Source organism: Macrobrachium nipponense, chromosome 10, assembly GCF_015104395.2.
Source record: "Macrobrachium nipponense isolate FS-2020 chromosome 10, ASM1510439v2, whole genome shotgun sequence".
NCBI lineage: Eukaryota > Metazoa > Arthropoda > Malacostraca > Decapoda > Palaemonidae > Macrobrachium > Macrobrachium nipponense.
The window spans coordinates 22,803,024-22,829,439 of record NC_087204.1 but is presented as its reverse complement, the minus strand read 5'-3'; the positions used below and the strand labels follow the sequence as shown (position 1 = coordinate 22,829,439).

The window sequence follows — 26,416 nt, the reverse complement described above, 5'->3', positions numbered from 1 at the left end:
ATTACCCATCTATGGGTTTACGCCCGAAAGAAGGAAATTTGGGGCAGAAGAGCCTCGGGCACTTGCCTTCCTCCGTGGGTCTATCTCCTCCTCGCAGACCGCCTGGCATAGGCACTCCCCTTCCCCTTCTTCGTTGATTATGCATTCACGCCCTGCACCGCAATACATGTCGTTGCAGGGGTCTCCTGTCCGCGAAGAAAAAAAAAAATCATAAACACAGGCACCAACTAAGGTCTCTAGCTGCAATTTAGTTATATACAATCTGTTCACCAAATATTATTACTCTTAATGCTTTTTTTTTTTTAACTAGTTTCAATGGTTGCAGGTCCACAATAATATAGCATGTGAGTTTATGGTCTTTAATGCATATTAAAAGCTGTCGAAGCTTGTACTAGGGTTCATCTTCAGTCCAGTGTTTGACTGAAGATGAACCTCGTACAAGGTTCGAAAGCTTTTAATATCCATTAAAGACCATATACGCACATGCTATATTATTGTGGATCTGCAACCATTGTCATCATTTTCGACACGGAAAACTGTGCCCACTAGTCTCAATATTATTACTGTTATTACCATTATTATGATTACTATCATTTATACTACCTCAGCAACTGTGTGGATACTCGGCCGATTACTCATTTTTTTATCATGCTATCTCATGTATCTAGATTGTGTATGTTAGTGTTTGTACTTTGTATATTCCATGTATAAGGCCTTGAGCCGAAATAAAGTTTATTATTATTATTAATTATTATTATATGGAAGCATATGGCTTTTTCTTTTTCCATATTGACTTTTTTTAGAAATTTTTTTTATTCATTCATTCCATCATTTAGTCCCAGTTGCTTAGCCCTACGGGCTTAGACCTTGGTTGCTCCATGTTTCATCAATTACTCGGGGAGTAAACCTACAAACTACTTTGCTGTTGTTGTTGTTGTTGGGGGAGGTAGGAAAGGTCTATGGAAGAGCCTAAAATCGTCTGAATAAGGTGTTTCGCGATGAGTTAAAGATAGAAGAATGTTAAAATGGGATATTTATGTTTTATTAGAATAAAAATGTGAAAAATAAATAATGTACATATTAAACAGCACATAAAAATTATTTCTAATAATATATAACGTATTTATTTTAATTTTCGTTGGGGAAACAACGCGCTATTTGGCTGTAGATTTTAGCACGCATCCCGAGTAAGCTGGAGGTCGGATCACGCTTTGTTTTAATCCTTCGGGCCAGCCCTATGAGTGCTGTTAATCAGCTCAGTGGTCTGGTTAAAATATTTTTTTAATAATGATAATAATAATAATAATAATAATGTGGTCTCCCTAGGGTTTATTACTATTATTATTATAATTATTATATATGATTAAGAGGACGAACACTGTTCATATGGAAAAATGCCCCCATAAGGGCTCTATACCCTATTACCCCAATACTATTCTTATTGCATTTTAATACTTTTGATCTATTTACATATTTATTAGGCATTTTTAAGTGGTATCACTTCTTTCTGTACTTCTCTTTACTTCCGCCTGCTTCTTCATATTCAACACCATAATATTCTTTGGAAGCTTTTGGTGGGCTCGTTCCATGCGAATAGCTTTCAGTTACTGAATAATAACAATAATTGACTTGAAATTCAAACTTCCAATGAATAGAGGAGGCTGGTTATTAGAAAAACACATAAATTAACAAATTAATCATTAATAAATTAACCCACATCAACCACCTGAACGTGGTTCACTGTAGGCATTACCAAAGGGCGTTCGCGGCGACCCTCAGGGCCCGTAACTGCACCCACTTTTTTTCCTTATCCTTTTACGTGACCTCCATCGGGAATGTCTATTCTTTCGTTATCCTACAGGATTGATGAACAGTGTCTGAGTATAGGATATATGGAAGGGCTCGCTTTAGGTGTTGGCATGTGAGAAGGTTTGGGGGTGGGGGCCGGGGGGGGGGGGGTGGGGGGGGGGGGGGGGCCACGGAAGAGGGACATGTCTGATGGTTTCGTCGTACTAAAGCTGATGAGTCCTAATGGTGGTTACCGATTTTCGGTAAAAAAAAAAAAAAAAAAAAAAACACGCTCTTTCTCCTTTATCTTGGTTAAGAAATTAAATTAAATACACCCATTCAAATGCCAAGACACTATTACCGTCATATTTACAGTTTACACTCTGATAAAGACACTATTACCTTCATATTTACAGTTTACACTCTAACCGTCATATTTAGAGTTTACACTGATAAAAATGCGCGAAAGAGAATGCATTCACCTCGTGGGATCGGCCTCTCATCTTCTTCCTCTTCCTCGGTTTCTCCTGCCGCTGCTTCCTCCTCCTCCTCTTCTTCATCATCGTCCTCGTCGTTCGCTGCGTCAGGCTCGACCAAATTCTGCGCCTCCGGCGCGCCGTCTCCATCCTCCTCCTCGAGCAAGATCTCCGCTTCCTCGTCCTCGACCAAAGCTATTTCCGACTCGATCTGGAAAAAACGGTCGATTTTACTGACGGTTTTGAATGAAATTCAGCAGATTTGTGCAAAGAATGAATCAAAGATTATGTTAACAAGCTGTTTGCATTCAGTCTGTTTAATCAAAAATATCAACGAGCAATCTGCAGTCAAATTACATTTGAACAAAATTTTATTTTGATAGGAAAACAGAACCTTCTCAATTAGTTGAAATGGTTGTAATAGTGGAAAGTGGAGCTTTAATGTGTGTATCACTTAGACTGGTACACCTCAGAAACGACTTATGCTCATTATAAGCCTACGATCTAAACAAGATCTTATGTCTATGTAAGATTATTGGTCTAATGAGAAGACTGGTATTGTTAGATCAAGCTGGCATGAGCTACAGCCAGTTATATGAATTAAAAAAAAATGCCACTTGTTGGATCACGCCTTTTTTTCTGTTTTTATTCCTTAGGCCTAACCTCCTCCTCCATCTCGCGAAGCTGCTCGAGTTTGGCCTCTATGTTAGCGATGTGCTTCTTGTGTTCTTCCGTGTACGCCTTCTTGGTAACTTTGCTCTGAAAGCAGAATGAACGGTGCAAAGAGAGGGTGAATAAACAGGTATTAAACGGTGCAACGGAAAAAATGGACAACTTAAACAGTGCAAAAGACAATGAATGAATGAACAGATATTGAATTGTGCAAGACTAAACTAAGTTATAGGTCTAGGATCCCATCTTCACCCAAATGATGGTTGGGGTTACGGCTTGACCAAAATTCCTTCATGCTACTGGAAGTACATTCATTTTGGTCTCTCGAGATATCTTCTTTTTTGTATTTTAAAGAAAATTAAACAGAACAAAGCAACTTTCGTCTACAGAACTGACAGAGACTAGGAGAACTATTTACAGAGACTAGGAGAACTGTTTCTCAGAAGCGAAATCAGACATACGTATATTTGCACTTGGAAATATTGAAAAATAGCAAAGACGTGTAAAGAGTAACTCAGACAATCGAGTACTTATAAATAGCAGATAGTAAGAGACAAGAAAGTGCTGGTAGGAAGACGTAGGCTCAAGATGAAAGATCAGCCTCAGCTAGTAGCCATCCTTGATGACGTCAGACTGCTCAGAATGACCTCACAGAATGATTGATTATATATAGACCAAGATGCTGCAAGCACATCTCCAGGTACAATACCTGTCTTGCTTGTGACATACTTGTTTTATTTTTAAAAAATGCCACTGAAACAGGCAATTTAGTTCCATTTACCAGAGTAAATTAGAAAAGTGGGAAGGAACTTTGAAGATAATAAATATTGAACAAAATGCAATCTTAGGTAATGAAAGAAAAGAAGAAATTCCTTTGAAAAAATAAAGTAACAGAGGCAAGTTGAAAGAAAGGAAGAAAGGAATTGAATAAGTAAATAGAGAAAGACGAGGAAAGTGAAGAAAGGAAAAGAAACCTCGAGGAAAGAGAAGTTGGTAGGTTAAGGGAGAGAAATAGAACAAATATATAGACGGGGAAACAACAAATCTACGTTCAATATCTTAACTTACCTTAGCCAGAGTGGAGGAGACACAGAATGTCCCCACCAACAATAGTACTAGTATCCACGTCTTCATCTCTGAAACAAAAAAAAAATGCTTTAGTCTCTCTCTCTCTGTCTCTCACATCTTGAGATAAATGAAACTATAAATGATAGGAATTTAGCCTAAACAGCGCAAAATCATTTTGAAGGGCATTATATGCAGTAGCTGAACCAATTTCCTTGTCATTTATCACTGTTAGCGTAACAAATCTTGACCTATATCGTTATGTTAATGGTCCGTAATCGTTTTTTTTCCACTAGTCCTCGCCAACATGGCGTCACTTGAATCCATTTTCTGCCATCTATCAGCGTTTTGTGGCCTAACTTTGCACCAAGCAGCTGTTATTTACCGGCTACTTGGTCCCATGATGCGAGAGAACGTGCTCAGTGACATCACCTTATACGCCAAGTAGCCAATATAAGTTGCAGTGGTATACGAATGTTCTGCAGGTAGACATTACAGCTTGTCAGGTAGACGTTACATTTAGGCTTTGTCAGCTAGACGTCACATTTAGGCTTTGTCAATCTGTTGCTTAGTAAAAAATACTTTTTTTTTAGATTAATCCTGCCTGTAGATGCAATGCGTATAATGTTTTCCTTTGAAGAAAGTCATTTTATAGAACCACATTACCTGTAGGCCTATCAGACTTTTGCTTCTGAAAAAGTTATAGAAAAGTTGACAATGCCCTTTAGTCTATTAGTCCCTTGCTTTTAAAAACTGTTTCGTAGACTGACAAAGACTTTAGACCCATAGGACTATTGCTTAGGAGAATATTGTATTGACTGACTCTTAACTTTATGCTTATCAAGCTAATGACTTGGAGAAAAGTTTTTCAGACAGCCATGACTTTTGTGTAATATTGACAGGGTGCCTTTCCCAAAGCCCGCTGGTTGGCGTTACATAAAAGCAAATTAATCTTTAAAATAAAACGACTCTCACAACCGTACGAAGACGCCAATTTTGTGTGTGAAGTTGATCCTAGTCCCCGGAGACTCTTCTTAGCTTGGTTCGTACTGAGTCTACTGAGGCAGGCAAAGTTGTTTTTATTCTTTTAGTTTATATGCTTTCATTTCCTTATATAACAAAGAGTGAGGAGATAAGATCCGTGAGATAACTGGTGTTGTTGAATACTTATTAAATGATTGACATTTTTGGGACCGTATTGTATGGCCATGACTGAGACCAGAAAGGTACATGAAAATATTACACCTGATTTAACAGAAGTGCATATATCGATAAACCTCTGTCCTAAACTAGCCCAGGCCTGGTGGAAACCGGAATAACTAGGGAAGGAAAATAGAGTAGGGTTTGAATACTGAAGAAATCAATAGATCCAGCTCTTAAAAACGCGAGGAATAGAATTCCAAAGCTTGGAATGTTGTAGTTCTGTTATCATGATAACTTATTTCCACACTTCATCCATCGAAATGTAAGCTTTGTTCCGAATGATAAGGCTACCCATTATGCGAAAATAATTACGAAACATTAAACCCTCCTTTATTCAGTATCCTTATACAAGAAAGCCATTCTCTAACTCGCTTGTGGGCTCATCGGCCTAGCTACGTGAGTAGGTCAAATCCTCTCTCTCTCTCTCTATGGTTGCTTTGTTTCCATTAGGCCGTTCATTACTGCTTAATGCTTTGCATCCTGTTTTTATGAAGTGAGCGCCCACAAAAGCACGTAGGGTGTGTTGTGGACAATGCGTAATACACACTTCTTTGAAACCTCCATTTAAAGTTTACCAGACATGGAAACCCTGACGTCAAATTTATGTTTTATTGTAAAATTACCACTTTATTTTGGCGTCTTCTGTATTTTACATTCCTTGCAGTAAATGAAAGTGTGGACCTCATGGAAGTAAGGAAAATAATCAGTTAGGCGGCAGAAGTCATATAAGTTCACGGGCTGTGGTTGTCTACTGGTTTGACCTAACCTCCAACACTGCACCGTTAAATTTGGCTACAGCATAACTAGTGCTAGTGAAAATGCTTTAACATCAGTGTTGTTCTGATAATTTATTTGTTGGTATACACATTTTATACAAATTGAAAAACGGTAGCAAAAACTAAATGTGTTCAACCACTCCGAAGCAAAAGAAGTGACGTCATACAAGTGCCAGCGTGGCAAGGGCTGGGTAGGGGTGTGTATTGGGTAGGGTGACCTCATACAGGATGGGGGGTTGGTTGTAGGAACGGAGGGGGATTTCTGTGAGGGATAGATGACATCACTTGGGGTTTTGGGGGCGGGAGAGGGTTGTGGGGGTTGTTAGGGAGAGATAAGCGAGTGTGTGTGTGTGGGACTGTGGGTCTGAACTCGAAGAGCGGCAAGTGTGTAGGAGAGACTGAACTCTTCAAATGATTCTCTAAACCTTCTGTCGAGTGAGCTGACTTTGCTTAGGTCCTTGCAACACATGCGGACAGCCACAGGATCAAGATGATCTTTCCTTTAGTCAACAGCTGTGGATCACATGTCAGTCCATTTTCATTTCAGATGGCTCTTGACATGTTATAGCCAGCTTTCTCGTTGCGCCGTCGTCTGTTGGCTTAATGTTACGAGGATTGTTCGCTTTATTGAGCATATTATCTTGACTTTGGTTAAAGGAATGCATTAAGTAATTCTCAAAGCATATATGCATTACAATGTACATATGCAATAGAATAATCTTGCATTTTTGTAGAACAATCTAGAGGGCTTTCAACTGCCTATGATACCTAGTACCATAAACAATTTCAATGGCAGTTAACGGCCAACTGGCAATGAAATATTCATTTCTCGTGTTCTTAATGTTAGAGAATCAAGACGTTAGAAGTCCATCGCATGTTGGCCAGTGTGTTTACTTAGAAGAATGTTACCAGTAAAATCCACACAGTTCTGAATGTTTATGAAAACTGCTTGCATCATCTGTTTGGTGCTGAACTGCACCGGAAGTCGAGATGGCATCACAGAAGAAATGTGACCAAACAGCATTAAATGAGTTGACAGGCATCTGTTTCTCCCCTACAGCTTTATTTTTTTTATATATTTTTATTTTTATATGTCCACTAATAGGCCTAGAGGTGATTTTTTTTCTTGTATTCACTAATAGGCCCAGATGAGATGACTAAATTCAGCAGTGGCTTTCACGAGTATAATAGTAAGTAATGTACTTGATACACAATATTATTTAGACCAATACGACCACGCTGACTCCCTGTTTTAAAAACAAGTTGCAATTTATTTAATTTACACTAATAGGCCTTGAGCCGATGACAATTTGAATTCACCAATTCCTTGCACGAGTGTCATGTCAAGTGCTGTACTTGGTACACAATATTATTTAGGCCAATGAGACTACACTGACTTCCTGTTTTTTAAAACAAGTTGTCATTTATTTCATTTACACTAATAGGCCTAGAGCCGATGACAATTCCTTGCACGAGTGTAATGTTAAGTTCTGTACTTGGTATGCAATATTATTTAGGCCAATGAGACCACACCGACTCCCTGTTTCTGAAAACAAGTTGTTAAACCTCAAAGAGACAGCACTTTTATTCACAACTCGGGTAACCAAATACTACTTGACATAAATCTCTCCCTCTGACTTAAACGTCTCCTTGACAGTGCCGACCTTTTACTTCACTTAAATAGTCTGAAAGATGCGGTTTTTGTGTTTAATGTTCATGTTTTCCATTTCCTTTTAACATATTGCTAGGACTTTCTCATTGTTATAATCATGCAGGTCATCGTCATTGCGTGGTTTTCAAGAGACAGAGACGGAAAAGAAGAGAGAGAGAGAGAGAGAGAGAGAGAGAGAGAGAGAGAGAGAGAGAGAGAGAGAAGAGAGAAGAGGAGAGAGAGAGAGAGAGAGAGAGAGAGAGGCCTGTTGCTAAGGGAAGTTATGTTCGGCGATTTAGTAAATAAAATGTCATTATATTCGTGTTTTTTTCTTTCTTATTTTCTGTGAAATGATGAAAGCAGAATTGAGCATTTAAATTTAAATATAGTCTAAAGCACTACTAGTAGTACTATTACTTATTCTTAAAACTAACTTTATTCCTCTAATCACCAAATTGAAATATTAATACCAGAGCCCTCTAACTATTCAATATATGTATAGATATTAAAATATATATAATATATACATGCATATGTTGCTACAAACTTGAAGGTATGAACAGCAGGAGTAGTCAAAATCTAATTGCGTTAGTTTTATTTTGAATAATGTAACTACCAGTTCGGATATCTGCTTTAAAATGTAATTGCTTTGGTGAAAAAATAACCTTTTGGATAAACCAGCAGCTGATTTTCTTTTTACTGTGTATAATTTAACAATTGTTGGTAATACAACCACGGCATTTTCTCAACCGTTGTTAATAATGGAGTTTCCTGAACCGTTGGTAACACATTTTCTTAACCGTTGATAACACATCATAGTAAGTTTCTTGAACAATCAGTAACGTATCAATGGAGATTTACAGCGAACTCATTATAACAGAGTTTCAGAACTATTAACAATACAAAGAAATTCCTGAACCGTTAATAGCACAGCATGGTAATTCCTTTGGTCATTAGTGACACGTCAAGTGGCATTTCCTAAACTGTTGATAATCTAACAACACAACGGAATCTCGTAACCATTTATAACACAACAACGAACTTTCCTGAGCTGTTGATTATGCATCAGTGGAATTTCTTGAACAGTTGACGAGAAATTAGAATTTCCTGAACAGTTGATATAATAGAAGTTATTTCCTGAACAGTTGATAAAATAGAAGTGGAATTTCCTGAACAGTTGATAAAATAGAAGTGGAATTTACTGAATAGTTGATGAAATAGAAGTGGAATTTCTTGAACAGTTGATAAAATAGAAGTGTTATTTCCTGAACAGTTGATAAAATAGAAGTGGAATTTCCTGAATAGTTGACGAGAAATTAGTAGTTTCCTGAATAGTTGATAAAATAGAAGTGGAATTTCCTGAACAGTTGATAAAATGGAAGTGGAATTTCCTGAACAGATGATAAAATAGAAGTGGAATTTCCTGAACAGTTGATGAAACAGAAGCGTTTTCCTAAACACTTGATAAAATAGAAGTGTTATTTCCTGAAGAGTTTATAAAATAGAATTGAAATTTCCTGAACAGTTGCTAAAATAGAAGTAAAATTTCCTGAACAGTTCATATAATAGAAGTGTTATTTCCTGAACAGTTGATAAAATAGAAGTGGAATTTCCTGAACAGTGAGAAAATAGAAGTGGAATTTCTTGAGTTTATAGAGTAGAAGTGTTACTTCCTGAACAGTTGATAACATATAATGATTTTCTAAACCGTTGCTTAGAACACAGCCGAGTTCTATGAACTGTTTATAACACAGAAGTGAAATTTCTCTAAACTGCTGATAACACAACAGAACAAAAGAATTTCCAGAACAGTTGATAACACAGCAGGTTTTCCTGAACCCATCGATAAAGCAGCAACAAGAGGTCTTGAACCATTGCTTCAGTGGCTGTACCGCGACCATTACACCAGAATGGCGCCTCCAATAGAGCAGGACGCAGTGAAACCGTAAATGAAGTTGATAAATAAAGGGACCGGTCCCTTACATATAAACGAATTCGTTCTTCTTCTTGCTTCATAAATGCGCAAGAGTGTGTTAACAATGGTTAAATATGGTCTGTGGCTAGTTGGGGGGAATATGCAGAAGATGGATGCAAGTGATAAAGGGAGAAACGTGTAGATGGAATAATGGGAGGGAATGGAAGAGGGAGGAAAGATGGAAGTCTTAGGAGACAGGATACAGTGAAGTAGAAGACTCAATATGAACAATTTGATATCTATAGTTTTCTTATCGTAAGTTGGATGTCAGTGGATTTCGATTTGCAAGACTACATTTCCTATAGTAAGACGATTATATTCACCATCAAATCCAACAACCGGTATTCAAGAACTCGAAACGGACAGAATAGAACCCGTCGCAGTTAAGGGCGACGGGTAACGCGCTATGAAACGATGGAGAGAAAGAAAATTAACTGCAGTAAGGGGGGCAGACCCAGTTGCAATGTTTATTGCATTTTTTGCTTTATTTATATTGCATAATTTTATTGCGTATTATTATTGACCATTGTACTCTATGGAAGTTTAGCAACGAAGATAGTTATCTCTAAGCCTTGAAGAGTGTTTATTTAACAACAGTAATAATCACAATAATAATGTTTTGTCTTTTTTTTTTTTAGATTTTGTTCGAAGTAACGGAAACAGAAGTGGACTGCCACTCAAATAAATTGAGACAATTTCTCCCCATAAGAAGCTCTTTCAAAAGGGGCTTGAATCACTGGCACTAAGCGTAAAGAGCGTGAAACTTTCCATTCATATTCTTAAGTACTTCAGAGTGGACGGCGTCAACGCTTAAAAGCTCCTACGGTAAAACGGGTAAGATTCGTGTTGAAGAAAGAGTCTAAGGGATTTAATTTCACGATTTGTATATTCATTTTAAAAAGTGATTGACTTCCGTAAGTTTCTAATAATGTTCTCCTTGCATCTTAATGCTTTTTTATCTATCTGTTAATTTAATTTTTTTTTCAATAACTGGGGTCTCTTCTTTCTGTATTTCACTTTACCTCGTCTTACAAGAATTCTTCCTAATGAACACCATAATATTCTTTGGAAGCTTGAATTTCAAGTCAGTGGCCCCTATGGTGGGCTTGTTCCATATGAATAGGTTTCATCTTTTGAATAATAATAATAATAATAATAATAATAATAATAATAATAATAATAATAATAATAAAAGTGCGAGAAGGTCGAAACGTCAAGTGATACCAGCACCAATACCAGCCCTTAAACCAAAGATGAACTGAACTACGCCTACGGAATAATACCGGCACTGACGACGACCCCTGCTTGACCTGGACCTGATATCCTGTTCTAATAAAAGATTACCTTCAGCATTTATATTTTTTTTTGAAAATTCCCAATATGAATATTGGCCAGTTACTCAGAAACATCGCTGAGCCTGAGACGCGAATTGTAAGGAAAATAGAAAAAAAAATATATAAAATCAACTCGCTTAATTCTGCCCTTCTTTTTAATAATAATAATAATAATAATAATAATAATAATAATAATGATAATAATAGAAATGATCAGGTAAAGATCCTCTGCGACTATGGTGTCAGAGCAGATAAATACGGAGTAAATGTCCCTCGATGTCTTACTCAGGACCCACTGCTGGTCGTACTGATCAGGATCAGTACGACCAGCAGTGGGTCCTTTACACCTTTGGACTGTGGGACAGCCTCCCTGAGGATGTCTTGCAATTAGAACCACCCTAATACAGTTCAACTTGTATTATAATATTTTACTTCCATTTTTATTTATTTATTTATGTATCCGTTCCTTTGTACACGGATTCAGTGTGTACGTATTCATTAGAATAGCTTCCTGATAGACAATTGATTTTATTAAACGGAAGTAGGATAGGGAGCGAGTCACAGAATGAGAGATGGGGGTTCGTTACACTACTGCCTTAGAAATGCCCATTAGAGAGAGAGAGAGAGAGAGAGATAATTATCGACGATAGATTGATAATCCAGCTGACGGGCACACACACACACATAGAGAGAGAGAGAGAGAGAGAAAGCAGGTGACAGCGGAGTAAATGGTTTTCCATTCTCCCGAACGACAGACACATTGCAATACGAACAGGAAGACGTGGGTGATTGAGTGTCAGTGTGTATGTGTTTGTTTCTCCCTTCCGATGTGTGTTTGTTTCTGGGTATGTACGTTGGCTGGCGATATATCACCCCGCCCCCCTCTCCACCCGCGCCAATGAATCACGCTGATGATATAACCATGCTCAGAGCATTAAATGTGTTAGCCTGAATCTCTCTCTCTCTCTCTCTCTCACAGAACAATAAATCATTACGTATTGGTTCTGTTAGAATTTGGTTAGCCAGAGTCTCTCTTTCTCTCTCTCATCTAGCTTACATTTCTCGTATTAATTTTATTATGGTGTGGTAAAACGTTGTCTCTCAGTACAATAAATCTTTGTTAATTGGTTCCAATTTCGACGGAGACTTGTATAATGTAAGGGCAAACCTCTACAATGAAGAACCAGATTTACTGAATGTCCCGTGACCATTCTCAATTATGATGATGACATCATTTCATTATTTATTGGGTGTGATCTGATTATGTACTGGTATTTAATTTATCTTTTATAGCTTATCGTTCACTCAGACTTACGAACTGTTACCAAACTCACTGGTCATTATAATTAATCATTCATTATATTTATTTTCATTATTAGCAGTCAAACTATAAGTTTATTTAGTTCCACTGCCTATCAATTCATTTTTAGTCTCCTGTAAAAGAAATCTATTGTGACGGCTTTGTCCGTCTGTCCGCCCTCAGATCTTCAAAACTCCTGAGGCTAGAGGGCTGCAAATTGACATGTTGATCATCCACCCTCCAATCATCAAACATACCAAATTGCAACCCTCTAGTCTCAGCAGGGTTTATTTTATTTAAGGTTAAAGTTAGCTGTGGGTCGTGCGTCTGGCAGTGCTTTCCGGAGGCGCATCTGGGGAGCAACTGAGCGCTGGCTGGTAGCTGATATTTTTATACGGCATTAAACGCTGCACGGAAAACTCGATTGTCATTTTTTTTACTTGTTTCATTTCTTATCCAGAACGGCTGAATATCCTATTAAGGACATCTTGTTCCATGTGTACCGAAGGAGATGGCACCACTGACATAAGTAGCTGCAAATTTGAGTTACAAAGTCCCCTGAATTGTTAAAGAGAATGAACTGCCTTTAACGTAAGAAAAGGAGTAAGCTTTAAGAATATTACCTCCGTATAAATGAATTAAGTTGTCAATTAGATATTGTCAATCAAAATGGTGCCATTGTCTGTGGTACAGTGAATTTATGGCCACGCAGAGGTGATACTGATGTTGTCAGTGGTGTAAGTCAGTGGTCTGACTGAATTTGTGGTCAGTCAGCGGCAGTACTAATTTTGTTGATAGTGGTGTCATTGTGTCGACAATAAGTGGTCTATAAGACTTTGTAGGTGGTCAGTGGTAATACAGATTTTGTTGTCAGTGGTGTCGTTAAATATGTTGTCAGTCAGTAGCCTGATTGAATTTATAGCTAGGCAGTGGAAGTGCTGATTTTGTTGTCAGTCAGTGGTCTAATTGTAATTGTGGTCAGTCAGTGATGCCGTTAATTTTGTTGTCAGTAAATGGCTTCGATGAATTTGTTGTTAAGAGGCCCTATTCTCTTAGATCTCAACTAGTGGGAACATTAATGTTGTTGTCAGTCCTCAGTAGGTTTCCTGTAAGTCTTCTAAAGCAATGATTCTATCAGTAAGTCATCTAGTAACATTTTCTTTTCGTTAACTCCTTTTGTAATCGGCAAGATACTACCATTAATTGCAACGTCAGATATTTTTCATTGGTTTTGTTGTCAGCCACTCATTTTGTTGCCAGTCATTGATTTTGACGTCAGTCCTCCTTTATGCTCCCACTGCTCGATTGACGAAGTTTTCTACATGGGATTTTCATCATCAGTTCAGCAGTTGAAGTATGAGTGTGGTAACATGAGAGTGGCCAGTGTCTTTTTTTTATTTCTTATTTTTTTTTGAGCTACGCCCTTTTTTGGGAATCAGTGTAGTGCTCTCTCTCTCTGACTCTTTTCAGTAGTACTTCCCTAGTCTACGCCAGAGTTCTATGGCCCAACGACTCACAAGCTCAGTACGTGAAGTTCAGCGTTGTTACCCAAAGAAGAAGAAGAAAAATGCAGAGGAGATAAGCACTGGGTCATTATGCCGTCTCAAGTTCATTTAGGGTCTCTCTCTCTCTCTCTTCCCTCAGTTCGTCGTCGTCGTCTCTCTCTCTCTCAGTTCACTCTCTTGTTTTGAGATCTGTGTGTGCGTGTGCGTGTGTGTGTGTGTGCACTCACTGCATTCACAGCTGATATTATATTCCCCAAGACATGAACCTCTCCTCCTCTCTCTCTCTCACTTTATTCAACTTTCTTACCCTCCAGTTCTTGCAATTACTGGCAACTTCTCTCCTTTTGATTTACGTCTGTACAAAGGCGTACATACATTTTTTGAACGTCTGTTTTGCGCTAATTTATTTTTTTCTTTAATAACTGATCACTTCTTTATTTCTTATCACGTTCTGTTAACGTCTGTCAAATGACTCCATATTCGTTGGAAGCTTGAATTTCAAGTCAGTGGCTGTGGGCTGCTTCTGCGTAAATATGGGTTCATGTTCTGAATAATAATAATAATAATAATAATAATAATAATAATAATAATAAGAAGAAGAAGAAGAAGAAGAAGAAGACAACAGTCAAATCATTGCCGAGATTGTCCATGTTGGAGATTAACGATTTGTCCCACTTATCTTTGAAATTGGGCTTCAGTAGGGTATTGTTAACCCCGTGCCTTAACCTAGCCCAGGCCCGATAAAGCCATGAAAAGGAAGGGAGAAGGATGAACAGTGGCCTGCAATTTCGAAGGATGTGGTTTGTTTTTTGTTTGTTTGTATGATGTTTTTACGTTGCATGGAACCAGTGGTTATTCAGCAACGGGACAAACGGCTTTACGTGACTTCCCATCCACGTCGAGAGTGAATTTCTGTTACCAGAAATACACATCTCTCACCCCTCAATGGAATGCCCGAAAATCGAACTCGCGGCCACCGAGGTGGTACGCCAACACCATACCGACAACGCGCCACTGGGGCTGTAAGGATTGGGGTAGAGGGTACTGCAAGATCTCCCCGTAGCGTCTTGTGAGAGCAATTTGTCACCAGCTTATCTATTGTTGATAATGTATGAGTCATGAGTCTTTATTTCATTTTATTTATTCCATGATTCTCATATATAAGTAGGGACTCTGGTCCTAAGCCCTTTAGATTAGTATTTTGTTATTTAAAATGAACGAACAGTCTTACAGAACATAAGTACAAGGCCAATTTCCGGAGTGGAAATAACTTATTGAAAGAAAAAATACAAAATAAATAATGCATTTGTATGTGCGAATAATAATGTTTAATTATGCCCAATGTTTGGTAATATGTTCACGCTGGCGGTTTAGTTTCATATCAACTGTATTTTTTTTTCCATTTCAAGCATATATAGAAGCCTTAGCTTGGTGTTTATAACCTTAGGTACCTTCTAATCAATAATCGTTAGATATTCTCCACATTACATTACTAGATCCCTTAGGAGCCTTAAGAGACATTCAGTCTCGTTAGGATGACTCAAGTCGGTCTGTATCCGACCCCCCTCCTCACTCAAGAGAAATTTACACCCTTTCAGGGAGCTGGCAACAACTTGGCAAATGAAATGCCACACTGCGCTCATTCACAAACATACCCAGACTTGCATTTACTTCGGGGCAAATGCCGTCGGCTTGGTGGTGTCTCCAGTGAGCCTTGCTTGCTTCACGCTGACTCAAGCCATGAAGCTTTCGTTGGATATAGGCCGCTGATTTTTGTTATAATTTGGTTTGCATGCTGACTGCCGTCGATAACAACATATCTTACACGTATTATTTGTGGTGTTACAATAATTTGCAAAAGATTTAATACTTCTGTACTTTAAACAGTTACAATAATTTGCAAAAGATTTAATACTTCTGTAATTTAAACTGTTTTACGTGTTTCCCTCGCGGCCTAAAAAAAATTTGAAAAAAAAATCAAATAATAAAAGTTGGGGTTATTGACTGGCGATCACACAAACTTGTCCAATCCAACCAATAATACTGAACCTGAATATACGAGAGAATACCCGAAAATTTTTAACGAAACTATATTCCCGTGGTCGTAAAGTTCTCCAGACAGATTTGAAGGTATAATTTATATTTCACCAAAATATAATTTCATGTCTGATAGGCGAATGTTACAGCCAGACTTGTAGATAGATTCAGTTAAAATATATATTGTCTTGTGGATTCCGGTTCAACATTATAGATTAGACAAGTTTTTCTGATCGCTTGTCGAGTATCGAAGTCTGCTCTCTCTCTCTCTCTCTATTAAAGTGAGGCCGTGAGGGAAGCACATAGATATATAAAACCTTTTAGAGACTGTACCCATCTAACTATTAATTATTCTTTCAGACAGTTAGCAGCCTGCGTGAAAAGAAATTCATCCAGACAGCAGCTTACTTGTAAAATATGTTTTTAATGATGACAGTCCGCAGGTACAAAAAAAAAAAAAAAAAAAAAAAAAAAATCAGGCCTAAATATGAAAAATGGCTCGCAGCCAACAACTTAAAAAAAAAAAAAAAAGGAGAATAATATTTCTTACAGATAGTGTTACAACCTTAAGCAGTTTTAGTCATCAGCCCAGTTATATAAAAAAAAAGGGGGGGGGGAGATTTTTCACGGACAAAATTCTCTTTAAAAAAAATTCTTACAGGCTACATTCTAAATCAGTGGTGGGCCCCGCCCAGGGGGGGTGTCCGTCAGCAATTTCCAGGAAAGACGCGAGCCCTAAGGAAAAAAAAATCTAATTATGTTCATTATTCTTTTAACAAGAGTGAGAAACTAAGAGTCATAAGTTTATGAAGAAAATGCAAAAGTATCGCCTTATAACTTTATTTTCCTATAGTCTACTACTCTAGTTAGGCTCGTTGGGCTGACCATGCTTTGTAATTACTGACCTCCCTTCCTGTCCCTCGAAACCTCTTCTCTCTCTCTCTCTCTTTTTCATTTTCCTTTAAATCTGAGGGGGAATTTTACTCATAGATGCAAAGGGGGTTGGCGGGGGCGGCGTGGAGGGAAGGAAGGACAACTCTGGGGGGGGGGGGGGGGGGGGCGGGTAATAAAAAAGTCAAGAGTTCTCATAGTCTAAATACTGAACATTTTTATAGCTCACAGCCTTACTGAATACAACTTAAACTTTATTCGTGTAACAGCATCCTATAGAACAACATCTCAGATATGAGGAGTAACTTACTGAATAAAAGAAAGATTAAGAAAGAGATCGAATCACGAAGACGCGAGGGCGATTATAATCAGCCTTTGTGTGTTGGGAAACGATCACACAATGAGAACAGGATATAGGCGTCCATGTTGCCTGCTGGTGATTCCCTTGGGCTTGTGGGGTCACGAAATCGGTGGTTTGTATTTTTTTATTTCGTTGTTTACAAATATATAGGGACTTTGTTTATACTTGAGTTGTATAATAATAATATTAATAATAACAGTGGAATTAGAAGCAGGTATTTTTTACTTTTTACTTAATTATTTACAAACATAAGGGCTTTGGTTAGACTTGTTATGTGTAATGTAGTGTATAGTTCCCACCAATAATAATAATAATAATAATAATAATAATAATAATAATAATAATAATAATAATAATAATAATAGCCACGGTTCGAATCGGCAGGCGCCTAAGCATTTGAGTTATAACTCCTTTTGGTTGTGAGTTAGTCCCAGAGTTCAGTGGTGCACATGTCATAGTTAATATATATATATATATATATATATATATATATATATATAATATAATATATATATATTAATATCATAGTTATATCTATATGGGATATATATATACTATATATATATATATACATATATATATATATTATATATATATAAATATATATATATATATATCATATATATATATATATATATATATATATATATATTCAGTGGCACATAGCAACGCAGAAGATAATGGTAATAATTAAAACTATGGTACATTTTGTTTGATCATTTTAATGCTCATCATATGCCCAGTAATGTTTATGATTCAATTTTAACGTGGAACCAATGTGCATTTCCTGGTATATCATTTTCATAACTAAGAGTAATAGCATTTAAAATACGCAGAAAGCACAAAAGCAATGGCATGAATTACCATGGGAACTGCGCCATTTCTTAGCAAGTAGTTTAATGCGTTTTACGCCCATTCATTTGCGAGATTTTCGACCATAAGCTCTCGTCTTTCTCTCCAAAAGTACTCGGTGACCAGTGTGTCATCATCCCGACGAACGCAGTCTATGCAGGACGCGCATACTTGCAATACTTATTTCCAAGTGTTAAAGGTCGTTGAACTTAATTGTGAACAATACGATGGAACAAAGATTCTCTGGATAATTAATTACGAACTGAATTTCTAAATCTATGAAGGGATTTATTTTTATGAGGAGTGGAATTATTCATCGTGCTTTGGAGATTTGATCACGAAATGACTATGAATGTATATCTGGTAAGGTCTCGTGTGGTTGGGAATGGAATATATAGGATTTAGGCCTAAAGGCCAAGCACTGGGACCTATGAGGTCATTCAGCGCTGAAAGAGAGATTGGAGGGGAAAGGAGCTTGTAAAGGTGTAAAGGGAGGAAGAGCCTCTGTTGCTCACAGTAAAAGAACCTTAAGTAATGCCTACAGTGCACCACATGATGTGCACTGACGGCACTACCTCTCAACGGTGCTCGTTTTGTTGGGGGAGATTTCGTATGCCTGAACCAAGCCGGGAGCGATTTGCTGTCTTACCAAACAAAAGCTAAGCGCTGCCCAGTGAGGTTTGTTGCACCTTGCAAAGTGCGTACTGCAATGAAAAAAGTATTTATTGACACCCAGGAAGGGAGAGAATGCGTCTAGATAAATAAAGTGAGTTAAGGTTTAAAATGGTCTGCTGGTGAGCCGCTTCTGTAGGCATATCAAGTGACTTATCTTATCCACAGTCCAGCTTATAAATGTGGCAGGAATTATTGTTCTTAGTTTTGTTGGGAGTCACCCCTTGGCGTGTGTGTGTGTGTGTGTGTGTGTGTGTGTTTGTTTGTTTGACCTAACAAATTGTGTGTATACTTGCAAATGCTTTTAATAAGTCTCTAATTTAAAAATAAAAGCTATGAATATAAAACGAAAAGCGGAAGAGAAAGTAAGAAATAACGACGAAAACTGGAGAGAGAGAGAGAGAGAGAGAGAGAGAGAGAGAGAGAGAGAGAGAGAGGAAGCCAAGCACACTTTGTCCCAACGGAAGAGAAAGAGGACACTTCCTTTGTCCCAGCCAGGGCGTCATTGTCTTCGGCGGTGGCTAATGGTACTAGCTTTTATTGGTTAGTGGCACCAGCCTTTTGTGGTTAATGTTATTTAGTATTATTTAATATTTTTAGATAAAATTCTACAGACGTTCAGGATATGATTATCATATGAATGAAGCCGTTTTCTGTCGGCTATAGTTTTATTCATTACGATTAAAGATTCTCTTATGCCTTTTTGTTTTCATCACAAGAGGAAGACGAACAATTGAACTTCAGAAGTGCAATATTTGCCTTACTAATTTATTATTTTTTTTACATTTTTTGTTTAAATAAGTAATCTATTCTTTTTTTATTTCCATTACCTTTTGCGACTTCTTCCTAATGAACACCATGATATGAAGATCCCTAGCGATAGACTTCGGCGCAATCGAGTTTTCTGTGCAGCGCAATAATCAAGGCCCCCGAAAATAGAGCTATCTTTCGGTGGTCTCTGTATAATGTGGTATGAGTCGCGACTCATGAAACTTTAACCACGGGCCAAGAAACAATAACCACGGCCAGATGGTGGCCTGTCCTATATCGTTACAAAACGGACGACTATGGCTAACTTTAACCGTAGATGAAATCAAAACTACCGAGGCTAGAGGGCTGCAATTTGGTATGTTTGATGATTGGAGGGTAGATGATCAACACAACAATTTGCAGCCCTCTGGCTTCTGTAGAGTTTGAGATCTAAGGCCGGACAGAAAAATTTGGGACGTAAAAAGTGCAGACGGACAGACAAAGACATCTCAATAGTTTTCTTTTACAGTAGGGGATCAACGTGCTGCTTGTGAGTCTTCAGTGTAAACGAATGAAAGAACTAATATTTTGGAAGTTTTACTGGACATTAGTTCATTCTCGATTCAGCAATTGAAATATGAATGGTGCAGTGGTAGTTGGATTTTCTCGGGAGTAAACCTTTCTTTGGTGAAAGTATTTTATGATGAGTAATATTTATATATATCATATAAATCAAGATGAATATATAATACATATATATAACATACTATATAAATATATATATAATATATATATACGTCCATATCTATTATCTATATATATATATATATATACTATATAATATATATATATATATATATATATATACGTACATATTTATTTATTTATTTATATATTCCACAGCAACCCTTTCCCCTTTTCTTTCAAAGGGAAGGAACGTTAGGGTAACCCTCTCAGATAATGCCCTTGTTAGGCCTATGGTTGAGGGTAAGTGCACACGCGACAATTGCCCTGTATATTTTAACAGTACGTCTGATACCCCTTTATACGGACGTTGCCCTGCCCTGAATTATACCCCTTATATGCCAAGAAAACAAAGAACCCAAAGGCGGTTGTATATTTGGACGAAAAGGAACCCTTCTGGACTTGACATGTGGCTTCATAAATTGTGTACACTTGATCCCTACGTGAGCTCGCTTTCAAGATGAGAGAATTGCCCAGTGATGCCATGATTACGTCTTCATGAATGTGTGATGTTACTTGATCTCGCATTTGTGATTTAAATGCATCTTGGTATTGCATTTGAAGTTCCTTTGATTAGATTTAGCTGGAGGTCGGTCTAGTAAAATTTTCCCGCCGCAGTGGCTCTGGCTTCGGTTCACGAATGCTCGTTGAAGCATCCAGCTAACAGGCGGTTAATCCTGGTCTAAGTAGAGACAATGCCTCTTTAATTCTTTCCGTATCACATGTTGTTGTTTCTGTTTGCTTATTTATTTTGTAACTCCATTCCAAGCGTGTTAAGTTCTTGGATCTTCTCGTGTAAACGTTGCGTTGTAGGCCTATTCGTCTACGCTTTTATGGACTAGGCGGGGAAAATGTTTACGCTACACTTATCCTTTTATTTAGTCTCATTTCATAAATTATTCAGATATCCTCCGGAGTTTGAAATGCTTTCATTATTACTTGAAAAACTCCGCTTTTGTTATATAGATGCGATGAAACGTCACGCGACCTCAATAAGGAATTGGTTCGATGATTTTGATCAAATTTCGACGACTTTGTTTTACAGTTTACAGTAATAATTGCCGAAGTCAGCTGCAGGTCGTCGGTTATGAAATTCTCTCTCTCTCTCTCTCTCTCTCTCTCTCTCTCTCAGACAGCATTGCTCCGAATGGGAAACAGCAAGTGCATGATAAGTACACTCGCATACAAATGACAGTACAGACACAGCCTTGGACCCTTGGTGTACAATATCTCAACAAGACATGTAAGTGGATTAATTCTTAACAGAATGGGAGAAAGACTAGAAGAAGACATTCCAATAATGTCAGCATTTTCGTAGCGAGTCAAAGGAACTGCCAGTAAGAGACCAAAATTATGTATAAAGAGACTAAACTTCTTAGACGGACGATTATGACAAAAATAAAAAGGGCTAAGTTGAATATGAAGAAATTATATGACCTGATAAACAAATTACTCGTATTATTGTTGATGATTTTTGTTGTCACAACGGCGGGGTAATCAAACCAAACAGTGGATGGTATATATATATATATATATATATATATATACTATATATATATATATATATATATATATATATATATGGGTGTGTATGTGTGTATGCATATGTGTACTCCTTCTGAGTGGGACTAGTACTAAAATCAGAGTAATGTGTATTTTTCTTTGCAGATTTATTTTAGCCCGTAGAACCGTAGTAGTTTTGCTTTATGATCAATTTTAAATGAAATGTATTTTTTGGAGAGGTTCCTGACTCGACGCAATAAAGAAGAAAATTGCTCAACAAAATGAAAATTATTTACAATAAAATAATTTCAGTTTTCGCTCACTCGGGGAGTAAGCCTACAAACTACTTTTGTTCTTGTTCCTGCTGTTAGTGTTCTTGTTGGGGGATAGGAAAGGTCCATGTAAAAGCCTAAAAGGGTCTGAAAACTGCGTTTCGCGTTGAGTTAAGATACAAGAATTTCAGGATAGGCTTCGTCTAATTGTATATTTTAAAAAAATTCAGAGCATGCGTCAGTATTAGATACTACTGCATTAAGGACTAAATGATTATTGCAACTGCAGTTTATTTGCTGAGGCCTGCGGTGTCTATACGAAGGTTTGACTGTGCGGGAAAAGACTAAGGATAGTAAATGGAAGGTTATAGGCTATTGTCATTTAATTTGACAATAGGTTTTACTTGTGAGAAATGTCCTAACTCGTTTTCTATCTACATTAAAAGAAAGTTTATCAAACCGGACGGATTAAACCATTGGCTAGTAGGCCTAAGAAGTGTTGTGGTCATTCTTTCACTCCAGCCTATAAACCAAGCACATTTTGTTAATGAAACCGGCGCTGTTGTGAATTAATACATTCGTTAGGCAGTTTATAACACAAGACAGTTACTTTTGATTCGACTAGACCTAGGATTTTTAGATTACCGAGAGATTATATTATGTGTTCTCTCGAGTTGAGGATAACCTCTCTCTCTCTCTCTCTCTCTCTCTCAGTAACATCTGTCCGTCAGTTAGTAGCGCCTACCATTACCTTAGCATTAGGCATGCAAACTACTACATTTTACAATGCTTCACGCTGTAAAAGTGCCTAACATTTGCATACGAGATTAAGGAGAATACGTTAATTTCCATCCGTTATTAGAGTGAAAAACATTAAAAAACCATGTTTATAGCATGAAATAAACCCCTCGGAAAAACGAGGGGGAGTTCATGAAAAGTGTCATGGTACAAATAAACTGAAGGATGGCGGTGAAACATTAGACAACCATCTGTTATTCGACGTTGGAGGGTGCCCCGGGTCCTTGGCTTATCCCTCTTTCTTTGGGCAACTCCCTGTCACACATTTCCCTTCTATGCTCTCCATTTCATGTAGCTCTCTCTCTCTCTCTCTCTCTCTCTCTCTCTCTCTCTCTCTCACGAGGCACAGTTTAGTTTAGCTCTCTCTCTCTCTCAAGTTTTTTACCCCTACAACGTCTTGCAAGTTGAAATAAGCTCCATGGTTGTGGGAAGACACCCATAATTTATATATGCATATATATATACACACATATACAAGCATATACATGTGTGTGTGGTCCTCATGGGTATCTAAAGTTCGGAATAAAATCATACTTGAATTAAAAGCAGAGCTACAGTCCTACTGAATCTGAAAGATTAATCGTTATCATTTTAAGTGAAGCCATGAGAGGCCGACAGATTAAGCCCAGTAGACTTATCGGTTGAGCAAAAGTTAGAACACTGCTACAGTTCTTGTGCAGTAACTGGAGACGTCACTCGAGTACAAGAATCCCATCTTCAATTCTCGTTGATGTAAGAGATTGTCACCAGTGTGCTTTTAAATGTCTGACAACTCTCCAAGCTTCGTTGTAAAAAGAATGATGTCTGCTGGTGCCGTATCTCTGAAGATAGATATAATCGCAGGTCTCTGATAAGAATAAGTGCTATGATGCTATTTTAACAAGTGACACCTACAAAGATTGATGAAAAACGATATTGAAAGCTGTGGTATTTTTAATGCGTTAACAGCTTCTTTAAGTAAGAGAACGGCAGTTACATTCCTCTTACGAATAAAGAAAATAGATGTGCTATTTGATGAATTAAACTTCCACAACATTCCTTGCTTAACATTGGTTGCTTCGTACAATTACACAGAAGGCTCATGAGTAGCATGTTGAACCCCTACACACACACACACACACACACACACACACACACACACTACGCCTCTCATCTCCCTTGCAAACAATTCAGCTTCCTGTTTCGCTCCACGCTCTCTTCTCCTTTTAGCGGTGGCGGCTTCGAGAAATTTTCAGCCTTCTAGGATGAGGTTGCTAGACCCATGCTCTTCTTAACAACACACGCGTTTACTTTCCCCATTGTGTTTTATAGACAAGATCCTTCCAGAATAGTTTTGCATGAGTGCATTTTCCCACCAAAACAGACACGTATGAAGCGGGTAGGCGGTCTGTGAAAATTAATCCCAGTGAATGTTCAGTGTTTATCTTACCAGTCATCGTGTAAATATGTCTTCCTCGCAAGTTTGTTTGTTTACAACGCAAAAAGTGATTTGGCTGATTTCAGTTTATACGAAATAACCCAGTCCCGTGATAACGAAGCTTTTATACTTTAAGTTATGAAGATATTTTTGTTATTTCCAGCGAAAATCAGAATATCTGCAGTTGCTTCGTTGGTCAAAGGTCAGTTGTGAAGCTTGGGACCTTTTAACGACGTTTGGCACTAAATTTCTCTTGTCTTCTGCGTAAATCATGTGATTGCGTTGCTTCCAAAATCTTATTATAGATTTTGCGTTTTGAATATATTCGTCACACGTGGTCTGTTTTTCAAATATTTGGCTGACGTTTCATCTAAGTTAAATGAAATTCGGATCCAAGAAAGTAGAATTGCATGTAAGAGCTGTTATTTAGTACTAGCTAAAGTGCTCTAACTTTTAAAAACGTATTAAAATGCATTGACAGCATGTTGCTTATCCCAGTAAGTGATGAGACAGAAACGAATGTATTAACCAGCGAAAGTAATCGCATTCATCCAATTTCAAAATTAATCAAAAGAAAAATTAAAGCCAAAATCTCCCCAACCAATAAAAATAACCGAAATCATCTTGTTGCGAAACAGATAGAAAAAAAATTTCAAGCCAAAATTGTTTCGGAGGCTTCTTGTCAGTCGTGACCGAAGTCTATAGAAAGTTCTAGGACATTGTCCCTAGCTTCCCCCCCCCCCGCACCCACCCTTCCCTCCCCTCCAAATGAGGCTGTGAAGACACACCCCCCTCTACCCTGGTCCCGATCACTCTTAGCCATCGCATCAAAGACCTCTTGTAATTCATTCCTGGTATTCTCAAGCGGTTTCTCTTCAGCGTTCGTGTAAACGCCCTCCTTCCTTCCGTCTTATGTATGCTCGGCTCCACGCACATACACATTACATTCTCCCTGCGCCACCTGGCAACACTCTCCTTTTAGGAAGCCTACCTGGTCCTTGATGACCTCACCTGCTGAATGTGTTAGCGTTCTGTCGCTTGTTTGTTCTTTACACCTGGTCAGGGTTCGGCTCTTTTCTTTGTCCGTGCGTAAAAGATTCATTGGTCTAATAAGACTTTTTTGTTGTTGTACACACGAGATCTGCGTTCATTTTATTAAGAGATAGTGTCATTAGCTTTAATGACAATAAAAACAAAAGGCTCAGGAAAGAAGACTCAAATTGGTTTGGTCATGTCATGAGGAGAGATGAACACGTACGTATAAGAGCAAAAGAGAGAGGGGAAGGCCAAAGTTCAGGTGGAAAGATAAATTATTGAATGACATGAAGGAAAAGGGTCTAAAAGAACAAGATGTGCCGGACAGAGGAAGATGGAGAGGGCTGACTAGAAACATCGACCCCATATAGAAATGGGAAAAGCTGAAGGCAAAGAAGAAGAAGTGTCATTAGCTTTAGAGAGAATGTCTAGCCCTAGTTGAAGTCACTTGGAAATGCTTAATCCTCATTGGCCGTGCAGTTCGGAATCTCGCTTTTGCTTTCTTACTTTCTTTGTATTGAAAGTGACAGTCGTCCATCAGTCTTCCTCAACGACTGCTGTAAATCAGTGGCGCCGTAGTTGTCCTTTCTGCACTCGTCGCGCCTAGCTTCAAATAGAGATTACATTGTGACACTCACTCAAGCATATCTGCTTTTTTTTTTCTTTTTAAACTAAGGTCCTTCATAAAAATGTCCTTTGGCCGGGGTAATTCATAATCCCCCGTCGGTGCATTGATTGATTTGTTTTCGTTTATGCTTTGGCGTTAACGACAAAGCTCAACTGCATGCAAAAGCACGCCGTTCTTTCGAGAAAGCATCAGTTACTCTATCTTCATATTTTAAAGAAAGGAAATGCGTAGCGCAGTTACTTACTGGGAGAGATGAAAGTCCTGAATACGAAGAAAACAAGTCAAACGGGTCACCACCCTCGGCCCTGTACACTGTAACGAAGCTGGACAGTAACTGCCAACCAACAAGGCTTCGGCATTTGACTGAGTCTCTGGGACTCTGGGTCTGGGCCCGAATGAGGAGCCCCAGAACCGAGAGAGGGGTGAGGAGGAGTAGAAGGAGGAGGAGAAGGACGAGGAGGATTTTAGAGACAGACTGAGGGAGAAGATGGAGGCAACTCCCATCACCCTTATTCTACCACGCCCACGTCTGACTCCTAAACCATAGGCTGATAAGATTGAAACGGGGGGAATATATGTTGTTGGCGAAGATGCCTAATTCGTTTTTATATAATTTTCCCAAACAAAGAGGAAAATAAAACATAGTCATCCAAAAAACGAGGGCCATAAAAATCTCAGCTCAAACTTGGCGTATCAGGAGGGCACTGTCAT

The 26,416-nt window shown here is 38.1% G+C and overlaps 1 protein-coding gene across 2 annotated transcripts in view; it reads right to left on the bottom strand.

Moving 5' to 3' along the window:
* The window catches only part of LOC135223467 (SPARC-like), a 34,599-nt gene extending 8,492 nt beyond the window's left edge, over positions 1-26,107 (bottom strand). The window contains exons 1-5 of one of the 2 annotated variants that reach the window (XM_064261888.1): positions 25,950-26,107; positions 4,005-4,072; positions 2,928-3,023; positions 2,271-2,475; positions 67-185 (exon numbers count right to left, since the gene is read on the bottom strand). In XM_064261888.1, the coding sequence (XP_064117958.1) occupies positions 67-185; positions 2,271-2,475; positions 2,928-3,023; positions 4,005-4,070 (486 nt within the window). In that variant the 5' untranslated portion in view covers positions 4,071-4,072; positions 25,950-26,107. The remainder of the gene's footprint in view (positions 1-66; positions 186-2,270; positions 2,476-2,927; positions 3,024-4,004; positions 4,073-25,949) is intronic. The other variant, XM_064261889.1, reaches the window with a different exon arrangement.
* Between the last annotated feature and the right edge of the window lie 309 nt (positions 26,108-26,416).